The 18,027-nt window shown below is 44.3% G+C and overlaps 1 protein-coding gene across 3 annotated transcripts in view; it reads right to left on the bottom strand.

The window, feature by feature from the left end:
* Nucleotides 1-18,027, bottom strand: part of NUDT7 (nudix hydrolase 7) — a 115,334-nt gene that overhangs the window by 86,770 nt on the left and 10,537 nt on the right. For all 3 annotated transcript variants that reach the window (XM_086945102.1, XM_086945101.1, XM_086945103.1), the window contains exon 2: nt 11,019-11,166. In XM_086945102.1, the coding sequence (XP_086801228.1) occupies nt 11,019-11,166 (148 nt within the window). The remainder of the gene's footprint in view (nt 1-11,018; nt 11,167-18,027) is intronic.

The following is an 18,027-nucleotide window of genomic DNA, read 5'->3' on the forward strand; positions in this document are numbered from 1 at the left end:
TCGCCATGCACGATAGTCCAGAGAGCAGTATGGACTGAGAAATTCACGCCTCATCTGGGTCCGCAGTTGGAAACACCAGACATCAGACCGGTCACGTACCTTGGAGATCGCATTCAATGGTGGGGTTTAGGACGTTGAAATTCGAGTTCAGGGGATGCAGTGATGCTTGTAAATTATATGTAGCAGAAAAGGGCCGTCGGTCCTAGGCTGGATTGATCAAGGAGACTTGGGCATCAAGCTGGACCCCGGCGGAGCGGTACAGGTACTGATGACGGCGCCAGAACAATGGCCAGACCTAGAAAAATGGAAAAGAGACTTCCCAAAAGGTGTTCGGTGGAAAGGGTGGGAAATTGGAAAAATTCTCTCACAAGATCGTCCTCAAGATGGATGCCACGCCGGTATCACACAAAGTGAGGAATGTGCCGATCGCAGTGAGGGAAGCAGTGCAACGGGAACTGCAAAAGCTGGAAAGGAATGGGATAATAGAGCCCATCACGTGTGCGGAGTGGCTTACGCCCCTGGTGGTGGTAATGAAGTTTTGTGTGTGGACCTGCGTGAACTAAACAAAAGCATTGAGTTGGAAAAGTTCCCGTTATCCCGCATCGAGGAAATGCTGGCGAAAACGAAGGGAGAAAAATGGTACTCACCATTGATCCAACGTCGGCGTACCACAAGATAGCGTTACACCCGGAGAGTAGGAAGCTGACGTCATTCATAACTCCCTTCGGGTGTTACCAATTCAGCAGAATGCCTTTTGGCCTGGCCTCAGCAGCGGCAGTCTTCCAGAAACTCATGCACCGCCTCTTCAAAGACATGGAAGGGATCCAATACTTCCAAGATGATATCCTGGCGATGGGTAGGGACCAACGAGACCACGACACCAAATTGTCCAGGGTACTGAATGTGCTGGAGAATAAAGGACTGACCGCAGAGTGGGAGAAGTGCCGTCTAGGGATGGCCTCTGTCACCTATCTGGGACATGAAATTGGTGAACAGGGTATCACACCAAAGAAGGATAATGTGAGAGCAATATGTGATGCTCCACCCCCCTCCAGCAAGGAAGAAGTTAGGTACTTTCTCGGGATGGCTGAATATTACAGCAAGTTCGTACAACACTTCGCCACCAAGACCCACCACATGAGGCAGCTTACGAGAGAGAAAACGGCATTCGCATGGATGGAAGAGACGCAGAAGGAGTTTGAATGTATCAAAAGGGATGTTGTCCCGGAAACGATCCGCAGGGTCAAACAGGGTTGACAACGGATGCCAGCGACAAGGGGCTGGGAGCAGTCCTAATGCAAGACAGGGGTGGAGGAACGATGGAGACATTAGGCTTCGCATCCAGAGCCCTGACAGACACTGAAAAGAAGTTTAGCGTCATCGAAAAGGAAATGCTTGCAGTAGTGTGGGCCATGGGCAGATTTCGTCAGTTCTTGTGGGGCACTAGGTTCCAACTTAAAACGGACCACAAACCTTTGGTGAGAGTTCTCATGTCTAACGGACATGCGAGAGCCACTCCCAGAATTGCAAAAATGACCCTCAAACTGTTGGAGTATCGATACGATGTGGAATACATCCCGGGCAGCAGGAACAAGGTGGCTGACTACCTGAGCAGGGCTGCAGCAATGGAAAAAGCAGAGGAAGAGAAGGAAGCGTGTGAGGAGATGGTGGCATTGATGGAAGACCCGGAGAAGGTCATAAGCAATCAAGAATGGAAGGATGCGTATAAGGCGGAGAGGAACATCCAAGAGGTGATAGAACACATAGTCGGAGGATGGCCCGATAAAAAGCATTTAAATGGAAACCTGAGGAAGTAATATGAAGTAAGAGAGGAACTGTCCCTGGATGACAAAGGTGTGTTTGTATACAGAGGGGATAAGGTGGTACCCCCGGAGGGGCTAATCCTGAGGCTACTGGCAATACTGCATGAGGGTCATCTCGGTATTGGAAAAACTAAACTGAGGGCCAAACAAGGCTACTGGTGGCCTGGCATGGACATACACACTGAACGACGTGTAAGAGAATGTGACCAATGCCAGCATGCAGACAAAACCATGACACTGTTGAGGCCGGCCTTCGGAAAATTTGCTGCCCCGAAGAATCCATGGGAGGAACTCTCCATTGACATACTCGGACATATACTGGACGAACAAGGAACCCCAATATACCTATGTGTCCTAGTAGAAAGATACTCAAAATGGCCTGAAGTTCATGTCCAAGAGGAGATGGATACGGAAACCATACTTAGGTTCCTCACGGCGACCTTTCTCAGGGAAGGCATTCCCAAGTCCATATTGAGCGATAATAGTCCTCAATTCACGTCAGAAAAATGGCTTAAATACATGGAGAGGAAAGGGATCATCACCAAACACACGTCCATATATCACCCCGCGGGGAATGGACAAGTGGAACGATTCAATAGAGTACTAATGGGGTCCATCCAGGCAGCCATCATGATAGGGAAGGACTGGGAAAAAGAGATTTTACACATGATTTGGGCCTACCGCATCACGCCCACCAGTACGGGGTACAGCCCCTTCCAGATTCTCAGAAGCAGAGATCCCTTTACTAAAGACAATTTGGCATGGAAGGAAAGGACAGTAACTAGCAAATGGTCTCCGGCTGTAGTACAGAGAAATTTGGAGCAAGCTCAAGCCATATATACTGAACATTATAACAAAAGGAAAAATGTAAAGGACACGTCATTGGAAGAAGGAGAATGGGTGAGGGTCAAGCTGGCAGTGTTGCAGAAAAAGGGAGACAGCAAATGCAGCCGGCCCCTCCAAGTCAAAGAGGTTTATGATCGAGCACCGTTGCTTAGTGATGGAAATGTGTGGTCCCAGGATCGCATGGCTTGATGCAACAAGATCATACAATGAGCTCCTGAAGATCGGGAACAGGGAGCGACAGACCAGAGCACAACAGAGAATGAGCTCACCCAGGAAGGAGACATGGAAGGTGCAAACCCAGGGTTGGAGCAAGGTGGCAGGGAAACTCCCCGAGCAGAGACACAGAGTCGAGAGAGGAGAGAGTCGTCTTGCAGAGAGAGTCTGTGTACCCAAGAAGGTAGAGCGAAGGGGTCCACGATGGCCAGCGGGAGAGAAGTGATGTCCACCCCGGTAAGATGCACGAGGGGTGGGCGAGTGATTGGGAGAGCTTCCAGGTTCCGGACTAGGAGATTGGTGATGGACAGTAACGCCCCAAGACTGCTTTATTCATGTGATACAAAAAGGGGGAGATATGTAGAGTTGGCATTCTAGCGTCCACGCTACGTCACCACGTAGCGTGAACGGCGATCATTTTGGGTCGCGCGAGATCGGGTGCCGGAGCGGGACTGAACGGCAGCCAGCTCGGCGCTCTCTGTGATAGTGCCATTTTGTTAATAAAGAGTAGTGTTTAATCGACCTGTTGTCCTGTCATCATTGAGGACAATACTCACCTCTACAGACATAGAAAAATATTTGTATTTTATTTCTTTCAAGACAGTATACATTCCCTGTAAGTAATATTGTTGCATTTAATATCTTTGAGGAAGAGCCCAATAGAGCCAGTGTTAGCCAAAGCTACTCAGTGGGTGGTCGAGTGGGCGGTCTATATATTTGCAGTGGTGGTCCGCATCCTCGTATTGAAATGCAACGTCTCGCATTTATATTGCCATCACCACCCCATGCATGACGGCACGCTCAACAAGGAGCTCTATTTAAGTACCCAATGCGATGCTAATGAGAGCGCTCTATGCTATTTGCCAGTGTGCTGTCTGAAACACACTTTCACCTTTACTCACAATGACCTGCCTAATGCACTGACTGTATAGTTATTGGCGCTGAGAGTCAACCCTCGGATTTAACCAAGCCATGCCTGGTCTCTTCCTCAAGCCTACCCCGTGACATGTTATCACAGTGTGTGGTAAACAAACATAGTTGAAACAATGCAGTGGGTTGATTGGCCCCTGACATCGAGGCAGTGTGCAGCAGCTTCCTTTTACATTGCCGCGCAGCCGCTGTGCCGTGCAATTCTGAACTGTAAAGGTGCAGGTTAGTGTGTGGGGTTATTTTGTTTTGGCTGTCTCTAGGCGGTTGGATTTTTGTGCACCAGGTTTTACTTGTAATTTCTCAGATATTACATCAAAGTAGTTAGAGCTGAGCTGAGCGGCGCATGCCGCATGACATGCCTGCTTACCCCTCCTGCTGCTGGATATCGCTGGCAGCTCCTACGGCTGATCACCCCTCAGATCCGCAACCTGCATCTGCTTGGTGCTGCACTTTTCTAACCTGATTGGAGCCACACTATGGCCTCCTCTGTCCCTCTCACCTGACCTGGTGTATGATAGGGGGTTGGAGACATTGCATCTTTTCCGCACTTAGGGAGCTGGGAGCCTGCCAGACCGCAAAATGGATGTCAGGCCTAGCATCAGAGTTCAGTAAGTGAAATCTCTGAAGTGTCAGGGAGCAGCGGGGGCCGGGGGACAATACAGTGCGAGGGGTGCACCACTCACTGTACAAGACCTCAGGCAGGATACTAGATCCTATCTAGACTATCAAGACTAACATAGTCAGGCAGCTAATACCACTCCTTATTTCCATCTCCTGTGCTGATCCCACACACGTTGCATATGGCACTGGCTGGCAAGGCCCCTGTTTTAACCTTCCACAGGACAACAGAAGGCACAAGTTATAAAGAAAAAAGGAAGCAGAGATAAAGGAGAGACAAGGGAATACGAAACAATTTATAGTTTAGACAATGAAAAACAACTTCTTTAACCTCGGGTCCTCATCTGGAAAACGATATTTGGAAACCTGTTCCTTATCTGATCCAATTAACGGAAACCATATCAAAACAACTGTATTGTAATACTTTAGGCGAATTTCATATTTGTCGCAAACAAGAAGTTGAAAAGCAGACTACAGAGAAACTAACAAAAGAAAAGCTCACAGAAACTAGTTGACTCCCTAATAAAAGGTCAATCGAAAGCATCAGGGCCCTCCAGGAAAGACCCTCTTCAAAGGAATAGTTTAAGAGAGTCAAGGGATAAATTGATAGAGCCAGCCTCTATAAAATAGTCATTTACAAATTTGCCATCTGTAGATGTACAATCTTTCCAAACATATGGCACTGTCATTCTGGTCACTGAAGACGACTGTAACAAGTAGACAAAGAAGAGTGGGTGAAGTGCAGGAGGGCGGGGCAAACAGAGAGTGTGAAAGGATTCCTTAACTAGGTGGTCATATTGGGTACACTAGTAGGATTACTAAGTGAGTAGGCAAACACAGTGAAGGTTGACGGATGGGTGAACAGGAAATGTGTCACAAAAAGGAAAGGCGGATGCAGGGTTCGGTGTGTGGGATAGAAACTAAGGGGTCTGTTAGGACCATTTCTGTCCGCCCACCTAACATTTCCCCCCGCCATATTACGATGGCGGTGGGAACCTAGGCGGACGGAAAGACGGTCCGCCAGGTTTCCGCCGGTAGGCAATACTCCTGTTTGCTTACCGGGTGGAAAAGACCCGCAATATGGTGGAGGTGCCTGCCATATTACGATGATGGCGGTCTCATGCCTTTCCATGGCAGAGACTCTGCCATGGAAAGGCATGCATAGAATGCATATGGGGGCCCGAGGGTGTTGGGGAGATGGGTGGCTGCACTTGGGGGGTACCAATGGTACCCCCCGACATTTGCATGCACAAGGTGGCAGGCACCATGCGGTGCCTGTCACGTTGTGCATGCAAATGCACAGCATGCCCTTTACCATTGTGGCGGTGCTGAATACAGCACCTCCCGCCACAATGTTAACTATACAGAATGCAACGGCCATGGTGGCGATCGCATCCTAATTGGCGATGCGGGACCGCTGGCGGCCAGTCCCAGCACCGCTAAAGTGGCGGACGGACTGGAGTCCACCCGCCATCCTAATAGACCCCCATGGATGTGGGAGACGTCACATTCAACCCCATCGGAGTTCCTGAGGATGGAGGATGAGATCCTTCTCTAGACTAACCTCCCAGATTCATATTGGTGCATCCCATGCCCAGATATTACTCTTGAAATTAGAACTTTATTTCCATGAGAACACAACAGGGAAAATCTGCCTCCCAGTTCTAGTTCAGTTCACAGTTTGGGGTCTCATGAGGAAAGGCTCTTGCTTTTGAAGGTACTCTATTGCCGTTTCTCGCTGCACTGACGTTCACTCAACTTGAAGCATGTGCATTAACCTATCAGATTGTCCTTCTAGTTTTAGCTATATGGTACTGAAAACCTGAGGCACTGTAGTGACTGAGTAACTATGTAAATTATTAGCAGGCAACCGAGATTATCCGTGCTGGGGCCACTCGCATCCTGTTTGGTGCAGTCGAGCCCCACAGTGCCCTCCCATTTCTGGTGCTTTGCAGCAGTTTAAAGATCTTCTTATAGTTTCTTGTTGCTGAAATGGTTGTCATTTCTGACATTTATAGGTTTCCCTCGTCTTCATTGCTAGATTTTGCTGGCGAGAAAGTGTCACTCATAGTCGTTGAATGTCACTCATAATTACACTGAAATGATGAAAATGTCACACGTAAGATATCTGAAACCTTGCCAGCTATGAACTTGGTGTCGACAAATTCTATACCACCAGTCATTATTTTGTTGGATACACATAAGCCTTTTGACCTTGTTAGCTGGAAGTGTTTATTCCAAATTGTGGGTCAATTTCAAGTTCCACTGCAGCTCACAAGGTCAGTTCGAGCCTTGGACCATGGCGCAACAGCTCAAATATTAAGAACTCTCCGGTGGGGAAAATAGCTTTGGAGGCGAAGACTTGGCAGTGTTGCCCGCCTCGCGAATATTATATGCCCTTTTCATAGAGTCGTTGGCTCAGCTCTTGCTCCAAAGTAGACATAATTTTACTCTTTAACCAAAGGTTTCCAAAATAAAGTTATAAGAAAGTGACACTGTGTTGTTTTTAATCCCAGCCCTGCAAATAATAAAGGCTTTTTCTGCTCCGTGCGGATACAATATAAATGAGGCCAAGAACGAGTGTCTACTTTTCAATACTTCCATAGAAGTTCTCCTTAATATTTTGAGAGGGAATTATAGAGCTGGCCCAAAGAGATATTTGGGGATATACTTTTCAGAGCAGCCACAGGATTTCTTCTGGAAACCTGGAGGGGTCTTCAGCTATCTATAATAGGAAGAATAGCACTTATCAAAGTTTCAATCCTCCTGCTGTTCCGGTTTCTTTTTGTGACAGTCTCTTATAAATTAGATTATTCTTTTTTTCAAGCTGTATCAGCTTTTGTCCACGTTTTTTATAGAAAACTCTGTCTAACCTGTGAATGTTTCTGATTCCACACAACTGCCGATGAACAAGTGAGGACTTGGATTCCTATACTGCTTTATTATATGTCATCCTCAGCCTTGCAGATGCGTCGTCTGTCAGTAGTGATCATCAGTTTTGATAGCTTGGTTTTGAGTCTGATGATGAAACACCTGAACATGTCTGACCTCTCCTGGTGCGCAAAAATCCCCAAATCTCCCAAAAAAGTGAGATGTAGGAAGCGGATTCAAATATAGGTTCAGTGTCAGAGGATCTTTTCAAGTCAGGGCACACCTACTATTAAGGCTGAAACACCGTTATGCTACTGTAGTTATCTGTCACCCGGTTAGACTAAGGGGACACTAAGGAAATGGATAGATTTAAATGTAGCAAAGATAAGGGATTTTTCTTAGGGCTCATTGTAGTCTTCCCAGAATTTGTTTTCTGGTAAGGTACTTTATAGAGAGTATCAATTCTTCATGTACGTTCAAATAAAAGCAGTTCTTGCGAACATTATCAGGGATGAAATCAGTTCCTCCAGGAAGATGGTAGAGACCCTGTTTAGGGAGGATAGTTAATCTCTTCCTCGGTTTTTGGTACCAGGAGCTCCTCCTTAACCCAGAAAAGCTGGTAATAGCCATGAGAACACAATGGGAGCAGCATACAGGGATTGGCTTACATGATAGACTCTAGGAGCAGTACTCTAATTTGAGCCATACTTGCTTTAGGGATGCAAATTGTCAATGTATGACATTATTTAATGGATGGATGTTATACCTAATGGCACGGACTCGGATAAAAAATTTCCAGTCAGTCCCAGGGAATTACCCAAAGAGTGGTCTTGAAGAGGATTGGCTGCACATGTTTTGAACCTGTAGTTCCCTAAACCATTTATTTATTTTTAAAATGGGAGGGGGAGGGAGATTTCAACCGGTTAGTAGGACAGTTAAAGAAAATGTCTTCCCTTCTCCAAGAGTAATCAGGTAGCGAGCTTTGGGCCAGATGCATGACCATGGCAATTTGGGACTCACCCATGTACAACAGTGTCTGAGACACTGTTTGCGATTCTCAATGGGGTGGCAAATTGCATGCCTCCTCAATATTCATGAGGCACTCGCAATTTTTGTCCCCATTGGGAATGGCTGGCCATCCCAGGGATGGTGGCCTGCTGGACTCAACAGACCTCCATCTCCGGGACTACTTTGAAATAAAGCAGATTTTTTTTCAATACAGCCCATTTTCCTTAAAGCAAATCGGGATGCCGGTTAAAAAAAAGAATAACGTTTTTGTTTAGTTTTTCAAGGGCAGGGAGTGGTCCCTGGGACTACTGCCTGACCCCAAAAAATATTTACCCCTACATTTGCAAAGGGGAAGGGGTCCTCTGGGTACCCCTTTCCATTTGCAAGTGCATTACCACCCTCTTAAAGAGGGCTGTAAATTGTGCGTGTTTTGCAACCGCAATTACGGTCGCAAAACATTCATACATGGGGTAGAGAGTCGCTATTAGGAAGGGGCACCTTTAATACGCCCCTTCCTAATAGCAGGTCGCAATTGCTATTTAGCAAGTCGGAAAAAATTGTGACTCGCTAAATAAGAATTGTACATGGCACTATTTCTTTTTGCATGCGCAAACGGGTTGCCTATGCATTTTAGGGTTGTACATCTGGGCCTCTATGTTTATTGTGATCTTAAGTGCTCAGTCATTAATCACTTCCTACTGAAAAACTCCTGTCATCCCCAAGTTTAAGGAGTGGGTTAGGAAAATGTGGAAAGTGAGTCAGCGGGAAGCATGGTTCCACAATAGGGTGAACATACGCACTACATATGACAGAAATTGAAGAGACTGTGCCGGCAGGAAGGAGGTCAGAGGGTATGCACGGTCACCTAATTGGTTCCTGGCAACAAGGATTCTTTTGAGACAATGGTTTATTCGTTGGCAGTAGGAGACCAGATTTTATCATTTAGTAGCTAGTGTGAAGGTAGGTTTTTTATTGAAGATTTGGCATGGCCAATTTACGGGGTGATGTGATGGGAATGGTTACAAAAAACAATTTGATGGACAGAATGTAGATCAATGTCTTACATTCACCCCAGTACAAGGATCTGGGCCTAAATCCATCGTTTTTTGCACTCCACACCACCCTGGGTTAGATAATGGCTTTATGCAAATCAGCTCTGACCCTGTACCCCATGGGAACAGTCCAGTCCGAACTACACAGCCATATCTTTCCCAGACCGGAATCAAGCATCCGAGGACCGGACCGGTTTCGAGGTAACACCTCTCATCAGCCCGGCTAGCTTGACTTCAGTGGTGTGGAGGCTCTGGGACCCACGTCTGAGCTACCCCAGTACACTCAGGGAGAAAATTACAAAAAACAATTTGATGGACAGAATGTAGATCAATGTCTTACATTCACCCCAGTACAAGGATCTGGGCCTAAATCCATCGTTTTTTGCACTCCACACCACCCTGGGTTAGATAATGGCTTTATGCAAATCAGCTCTGACCCTGTGCCCCATGGGAACAGTCCAGTCCGAACTACACAGCCATATCTTTCCCAGACCGGAATCAAGCATCCGAGGACCGGACTGGTTTCGAGGTAACACCTCTCATCAGCCCGGCTAGCTTGACTCCAGTGGTGTGGAGGCTCTGGGACCCACGTCTGAGCTACCCCAGTACACTCAGGGAGAAAATTACAAAAAACAATTTGATGGACAGAATGTAGATCAATGTCTTACATTCACACCAGTACAAGGATCTGGGCCTAAATCCATCGTTTTTTGCACTCCACACCACCCCAAGTTTAAGGAGTGGGTTAGGAAAATGTGGAAAGTGAGTCAGCGGGAAGCATGGTTCCACAATAGGGTGAACATACGCACTACATATGACAGAAATTGAAGAGACTGTGCCGGCAAGAAGGAGGTCAGAGGGTATGCACAGTCACCTAATTGGTTCCTGGCAACAAGGATTCTTTTGAGACAATGGTTTATTCGTTGGCAGTAGGAGACCAGATTTTATCATTTAGTAGCTAGTGTGAAGGTAGGTTTTTTATTGAAGATTTGGCATGGCCAATTTACGGGATGATGTGATGGGAATGGTTGGCAGAGTTTATTTTTGTGGATTGTGTATAATACAGTATGTGGATGTTTCTTAAGATAATTATGGATATCAGTCAGTCAGTCAGAAAAAAACGTTATTTCGTTAAATTTGACCTTAGAATTACAGCTAAAATTAAATACAATTCATTTGCTTGTGAAATCAGTTACAGTTAAAAGAGATAAAAAAGACAAAGCAGGAACGAATACATAAAATGAAAACCAGTTGAATAAAACATACAAAAGTATAGCCTGTCACAGATATGTGGTATAATCTGTTTTAAAGTCACAATAAGAGGTTATTTTTTTTTTCAAATGAGATACCACAAATGCAGACCAATTGGGAGCTCATTAAGACTTGTCTGTATTCAGTCTTGGTGTTAAGTGAATGAGAACTAGTTATATGAGGATAGGGGCATTGATTACGCTGATCTCAGATGATAAATACCGACTGGCAAGGAGACAACCTTAAAGCAGCCTTTTGGCACTGCACATAGTACTAATTCACAATTACAAATATTATAATGCTTGTGTTTTTTGATGATGTATACAAATTATAAAGTAATTCACCATTTATTACAGTAGAATATGCTTTAAAACACACAGACACATAAACGTCTAGATGCACCTACCTTCATGGAACGCAGAGTAAACAGCACATGGAGTTTGCCATCTTTCACAAATACGGGCAAAAGTACTGAGGCTTTATTAAATTTCATGCCAGAGAATTTATCCTCCACATCATATTTTCTAAGGATCTTCATAGCCTTCTCCTTCATACTTGAAAAAAACAAACACAACACATCAATAACATAGCTGTAATTGACGTATTCTGCTGCATATTAGTAATAATCCCACACACAGACTATTTAGTCATGCCAACCCCTGCAGAAAATATGGGCAAATCAATTGATAATTGTATCCTACAGAACTTTGGAGCCAAACTGAGACACTGCGGATATGAGACTAGCCCTGATGAAGTCTGCTGGTGTACTAACAGCATAATGACGAAACGCACGTTGGTAAGAAAGGGAAACAGCACGACACCGGAATCACCCAGTGCTGGCAATATTACGAACGTGTTGTTAACATGTATTCGTTTACCACGCAATTCATTAGAACGACTTGCTTTAGGGGCGGCGCAATTGTGGAGAGGTGTTGGATTTTAAGTCCAATAACGTCCCTACTGTTGCGCAGACTGGAGTTGGATTAGTAAATTATACTAACCCAAAGTCCAGTGCCCCTCTGAGGCAAGCTGTTGTAATGACTTGCATGCAAATGCAATGCATCGTTACGACATGTTCGTACTAAAGACGCCATTAAAAAGGCATGCGTTCTAAACGCATGTGTGATTCCAACATGCAATCGGTTAAAACACGTCAAAACTCCAGAACATTATATATGAAAAAAGGCTATTGGGAGATCCTATACAAGGGAACTTTACAATGATTATTTGGGGTGCACTTGGCATTCTTGCTTATACCTTGGACTTGTTCCTACAGACGATTTGGTGGTATTTCTTATTCTCCAAACACCCATGACTAATTGCATTTAATTGATGGTACAATCTTTTTTTACCCACTTTTTTCCGAGTGTGTGTGCGTCGCACTACCCAGCTGCCTCCAGTAATTGAAATTTAGGAACGATCTGCTTAATCCAGTTAAATAGATGTGACTCTTCGATTCTTTACTCCCTTGATTTCCACTATCTAAATTATGTACAGGCCATTGATACCCTCGGGTAGAGTGTTCTCTATAATAACGCCTAAATAAATGATATAAAGTAAGAGCTGCAATTTCAGTTAGCATTAGTACAAATTCATCTGAGCCGGTTTTGCAGAGGTGAGCAATATACGGTGCTGAATAGGTAATAAATATGAAATAAAACACGTTATTTACAGCATTCTGGTCTCAGAATACTTTGAAGAAGGTTACAACCCATTCAAGGAGCACATCTTAAGAATACAAGTATACAAGAAAATACAGCAGCAGGTTCAAGGATCAAGTAGTAGATATATCAACCATTATACTACTGTAAAGTGGAACTACACAAATAAAACTTTTATTTCTAGAGTCCGAGTCCACAAGGGATATTGCAGCAAAAGGGTGTGGTCATTTTACTGCCAACCCACAGCTTGCACTAACTCTATTGCACGTAAAAGTGTTGAGTGGAAAAGCAGCATGGAGGCAGGCCAAAAATCCAAACCAATTTTTTCGTTTCTGGATTTCAACTCACCTCGCGGACTGAAAGGCCCACCTACACTGCTCCAGTTTGCCATTCTATCATGTCCAGCACTAAAGAATGCTGAAGGGTAGCAACTATTAAATACAAGCATTGAAAATGCAATAGGTCTCGCCTTTATTAAGTAAAAGCCATTTGCTTTGCTATACAATACCATTAGCAAAGCAAATGGCTTTAACTTAATCAAAGGCAAGACCTATTGCATTTTTAATGCTCGTTTCTCTTTGGTCCCTCTGTTTTTATCTTTGACCCCTGTGTCCCAAGCCGTTGAATGCCTATTTGCCTCTTTGCCAACACTAGTCCTAATAACCGAATAAGTAGTGTATCCTCCGTAGTTATAGTTACTTGAGGAAAATGGTGAATTTCAGTATTATTTTTGGTTTAAAACATTGTTTCCATTGATATGTTCATCTACCAGTGTGTGTTTGTGTGTGTGTGTGTGTGTGTATGTGAGTGTGTACGTGGTAATGAATTAGTGGAAAATGCATTGCCTGGTAAAAAGCAATGCTGTACAGGCTGATTCCCATAACAAATCATGTATATTCGCTATGTGGTCAATCAGTCATCTGATACTAAGCAGTACCACCATATACGACTGCAATGAGTCGGAGTACTTTCGGCCAGATTCATCAATGTCCCGATTGGCGAGTCCTTAATAGCGATTATTAAGGAATCGCTATTAAGGACTTGCAAATCGGGATTCATGTAGAATTCGCAAAATAAATTGCGATTCCTACAGCCTCCTTATTTGAGATTAGCAAATTACTAATCGCAAATAAGGAATAACTCCCCATTCATTCCTATGGGCCTTTAGAGTCATTCCTTATTTGCGATTAGCAATTTGCTAATCGCAAATAAGGATGCGATTTTAAGGGTGCCAGGGGTGTCCAAAGGACACCCTATAGCACCCCTGAAATGTCAATGTAGACTGATGTTGCGCACACACATGTCCAAAGGACGTGTGTGTGTGTGTAACATCCAACCTAGAAAAATGCACTAAAGTGCATTTTTCTAAGTTTTCGCTATTTACCACGAAGTCTGACTTTGCGGTAAATAGCGGCCAAAAATAGCGATTTTGCAATTTAAAAATGGTTAATGAATTGCATTTAAGTAATCTCAAATAGAGATTCCTTAAATGCAATTCCTCTCAATTTAGCGATTTCTGCATTTGGGATGATGAATCCCAAATGCAAAAATTGCGCTCGCAAAGGGCCAGATTCTCAGAATCTGGCCCTTTGTGAGCCCATTTTTCTTTGATGAATCTAGCTGATAGTGTCTTAATTGTTTGGAAGGTATACCTCAACTGCTTCTGAAAATATCTTTGACCAAATGGTTTGGTGTTGTCCCTCACAATCCCATATTAACCCAAAAGTTGATGTTATGCGCTCTGCCAATAAGATTCTCCACACCACTGGCCATCCGGAGTCCAGACTCCATGGCCATTTATTTACATACTGGGACACTTTGGCAAGAATTAAGTAATCTTGGGTGGCAGCTGTTGAGTGACGTGGTGTGCATTGGGATCTGCACAAAGACTAACACAGTGCTATGGGGTCACCATTGTTGACCAAGTAGATAATTGTGTGGTAAAAATTTAATAAAGTTACATTAAACCCAATGACTAGGTCTTTGAATGGATCTCTCGCCAGTAACTTGCTAACTTCTGGAAAAAAAATACAAGGATACAAAAACACTGAGGATAATAATGGCTGACAAAAATATATAATGTTAAAAGGCAAACAGGAGCTTAGTATGGGATACGATTTATGGTAAAGTATGAGTACATGGAAAGCTCATGTGTATGGAAGAGGAAATGGGTTAGGATAATGGAAAAAAAAAGATTTACATCTAGATCTCACAAAGTAAATCATAAAAGATATTGTTTTAAAAAAGAGATCTCTAAGTCAACCCCACGACATTAATCATCTGATATTGGTCTTGGTTTTTTTTCCTGGAGTTTTATATAGCGCGAATTGGACCCAAAGGTTTCAGTGCGCTTTACATGAGCACCAGTTCACACATTCATTTTTGTTAGGCACGGGGAGATTAAGTGATTTGCCTAAAATCACAGGCTGTAAAGTGTCCCTTCTGAGACTTGAACCGGGATCCCCAGAGTCGAGGGCGGCTGCTCTAGCAGTAAGGCCACATCCTCTTCAACTGAATTAAGTTGAAATGACCGAATCGGAACATCTCAAAATGTTCCTATTCATCATAAGTTCACATTGTATTTCTGAGCCACGGTTAGATGGGCCAGTCATTCAGCATGCGAAAATTCCTAAATAAGGGTGTGGAGCCACTTCTCAGAAAGCATGCATGCATGCATATTACAATTTGGTAAGGCAGAGACAACTGCAAGTGAAGGAGAGAACAGTGAAAAACAGTTTGAAAACCGCACCTTGGTTAATTATAAGCCTGACTGCGTGTCCCATATCCTAGCTGTCTCATTGCAGATTCAGTTTCCTGGTGGTTTCATTCTTGTGTTGACAGCTGGTCGTTCCTCCCATCACAGATGCAGGAAGGTAAATACAATTTGAAAAAAGGTAATGGCGGTTGTTACGGGGCATCGGCGCGTCAAGAGACGGCGCTGATGGTTGTATTGCTGGGGGAATAATTTTTTTCGACTTTGGGTTCGCTCAGGTGATGCGGATATTGAAGCATATGCGGCGCGCACGTCTTTGAGTAATTAGGGAGCTGTTAGACAGCACGCGCCTCCAACTGGCTTTTCTATTAGCTGTGTCACATGGCTGTCTACATTGCTTAGGCGCAAAGTAATGGCGAGGCTCTTTCAAGCGAGCATATAAACGATTTGACATTTCCGAACAGCCACGCGAAATAAATAGCAGTCACACAATAATTTCAGAAAGCATGCATGCATGCACGCTCATTAAAATTTGGTAAGGCAGAGACTCCTGGAAGTGAAGGAAAGAACAGTGAAACACAGTTCGAAAACCGCACCTTGGCTAATTATAAGCCTGACTGAATGTGCCATATCCTAGCTGTCTTATTGCAGATTCAGTTTCCGGGTGGTTTCATTCTTGTCTTGACAGCTGGTTGTTCTTCTCATCACAGATCCAGTCTGAGCAGTAGTAAGAACAAGCACTGCCGCGCGAAAGTGAAAGAGATCGTGTTAAGGCCACGCCATTTAAAAGCATGTCTCCATGCGCGCACGCGCGTGCGACTGGTAGACCCAAGCTACTACAACAAAATGGCGTGGAACTGTCCACTATCCCACGGACACGCGCATGCTATCTGCAGTGGACAGATGGCGAGAGCAGCCATCTTTGTCCATGCAGACAAGTGCATTTCGCCCAGTGGAGAATGGATTCCAAAAGGTCCTCTCTGGCGAGGGTAGCGCATGCGCTGCTTTCGCCAGGCGAGACCTAAAAAAGGATTAAGGAGTGGAATACAGGATGGCTCTTAGGCAGGGAATACACCAGGGGAAATCACCAGTATAGTGTGTGAGGTAGTGACCTTCCCCACAGTGTACCGACCTAGATTCTGTTGCAATGTTCTCTAAGGCTATAGCTGATGCTCACATGTATTGGCACCTGGTATTCAATTCTGATGGACTATCGTCCATATTTCATGTACTGCCCTGAAGAAGCCCTTGTTTATAAAGAATTGACCTGCTCAATCTGGAAACTGTGGACTGAAATTTTTGGAAGTCGAATCTTTTACTCTTTGTGATTATATTGCCTCTTATCTTTTTGTTATAATTGTCTCTGATGTAGGACCATGTGACAACTGGTCGTTTGAGGTGGGAAACATAGAATTCATTACTGGTATGTGACTAGTCTGGGTGGTGCAGTAATTGGTACCTAGCTGCCATTCTTTGTTCCCTTGTTAGAGCTCCAGTCAGGAGTTGGACGATCACTTCAGCAGAGCAACTTAGCTTTAAGCGCGAGCAGCACCAAACCAACTGCTAGAGCTGTTCGACAGGAAGAGATTGCTCCGGCAGGTGCTGCCCCGTCTATCACGAGTAGCCTAACTTCGCTGTACAGGATCCAGACTGGGGAGCTCCCATGGAGCGGGCACTCACTGAACATTGCCATACTGCCGGAGAGGGTAAGACTGAAACTGGCCTTTGGAGCCCCAGGGGATTTAATGCTAACTGTGTTGCTGCACCATAGACACTTTTGACTGGGGTCAGAAGAGAGAAGTCTTGAGTACAGCCTAATAGTTTGCATTCCCTGATGTGACCACAATAACTCTGGACATGTGAGGTAGGACAGGGATTTGCCTGACAACTACTAGACTCAAGGGGGGTTTGTAGTGTTGGTTCTGAATGTCGTACTCCTTTGAATGTGCAGAATTAGAAATAAAATACAGCTTTTACTTATGAAAGCAATTCGTAGGCTGGTCATTGATTTATTGTTTGTACTATTTGCATTTTGAGGTATAAATCGTGTTCACTGACCTGCATCTACACCCCCTTCCCCAGGGAGCCTTGACTACTCAACCACAGCCATCACTGAGAACCAAGTGTGCAAGGGTTACTTGGCCCAGTTGAGCGGGATCCATAGTAGGCTGGAACCGAGACATCAGGAGTAAAAGGCTTCAACTTCCACGGTAGGGCCCAGTAGCCTCTGTGAGCCCCGTGGCCCTCTGAAAGGCATTCTGACAATGGCGCAACAATAATTTTAAACTATGACTGAGTGACATGAATGTGTAAAAAGGTACACAACCCCACTTCAATCTAAGACAGGGTACACTGACAACTGGGTATTTCTCTTTTCTTCATTTGACTGCCAACTTTACCACTTCCTTCTTGAAACAACTTAGCTCTGAATTTCTACCTGAAATGTACATGCATCTCTCAGCTATATCTTTCAACTGTAATTAGTTTGTCTTCTTTTTTTATACACTGTCCCCTGGCATTCTTCAGATTGTTCTGTTTATGCAACAATGTGAAAAAACACTCTAAAGTAAACTGTAAGGGGGCAGATTCAATGCACCAGAATACATGAAATATAAATCCTTCAATTTTCATGCATCAAACTGGTGGTGTCTAATTGCCACACAAATGAATTATACTTCTATGGCTGACGTTGGTGAATCAAAGCGTCATGTGCTCCCTTTTATTTGCCTCAGCTCTTGGGAGAAAAAACTCAACTCCAACTGACGTTTCTAAAATGAATTAGAAAAGGAAAATTGTTAACTATAAAGTATTGCAGGTAGAGTTTATACACAAAGTTGTAAACACCACAACACGTTTAGCTGTACCAGTGAGATATGTCACCACTTGTACCCGACGCACTACTCCCAGGAGACAGCATTCTACCCTTCAGTAAAACCTGCAGCTGTATGTTAAAACAAGCATTTACAATGCAATGGTTTCGCCTTTGGAAAAGTTAGAGCTATTGGCATTGTAAATGACAACATTTGTATTTATGTGTTGGT

This window comes from Lissotriton vulgaris, chromosome 12 (genome assembly GCF_964263255.1).
Source record: "Lissotriton vulgaris chromosome 12, aLisVul1.2, whole genome shotgun sequence".
Lineage (NCBI taxonomy): Eukaryota > Metazoa > Chordata > Amphibia > Caudata > Salamandridae > Lissotriton > Lissotriton vulgaris.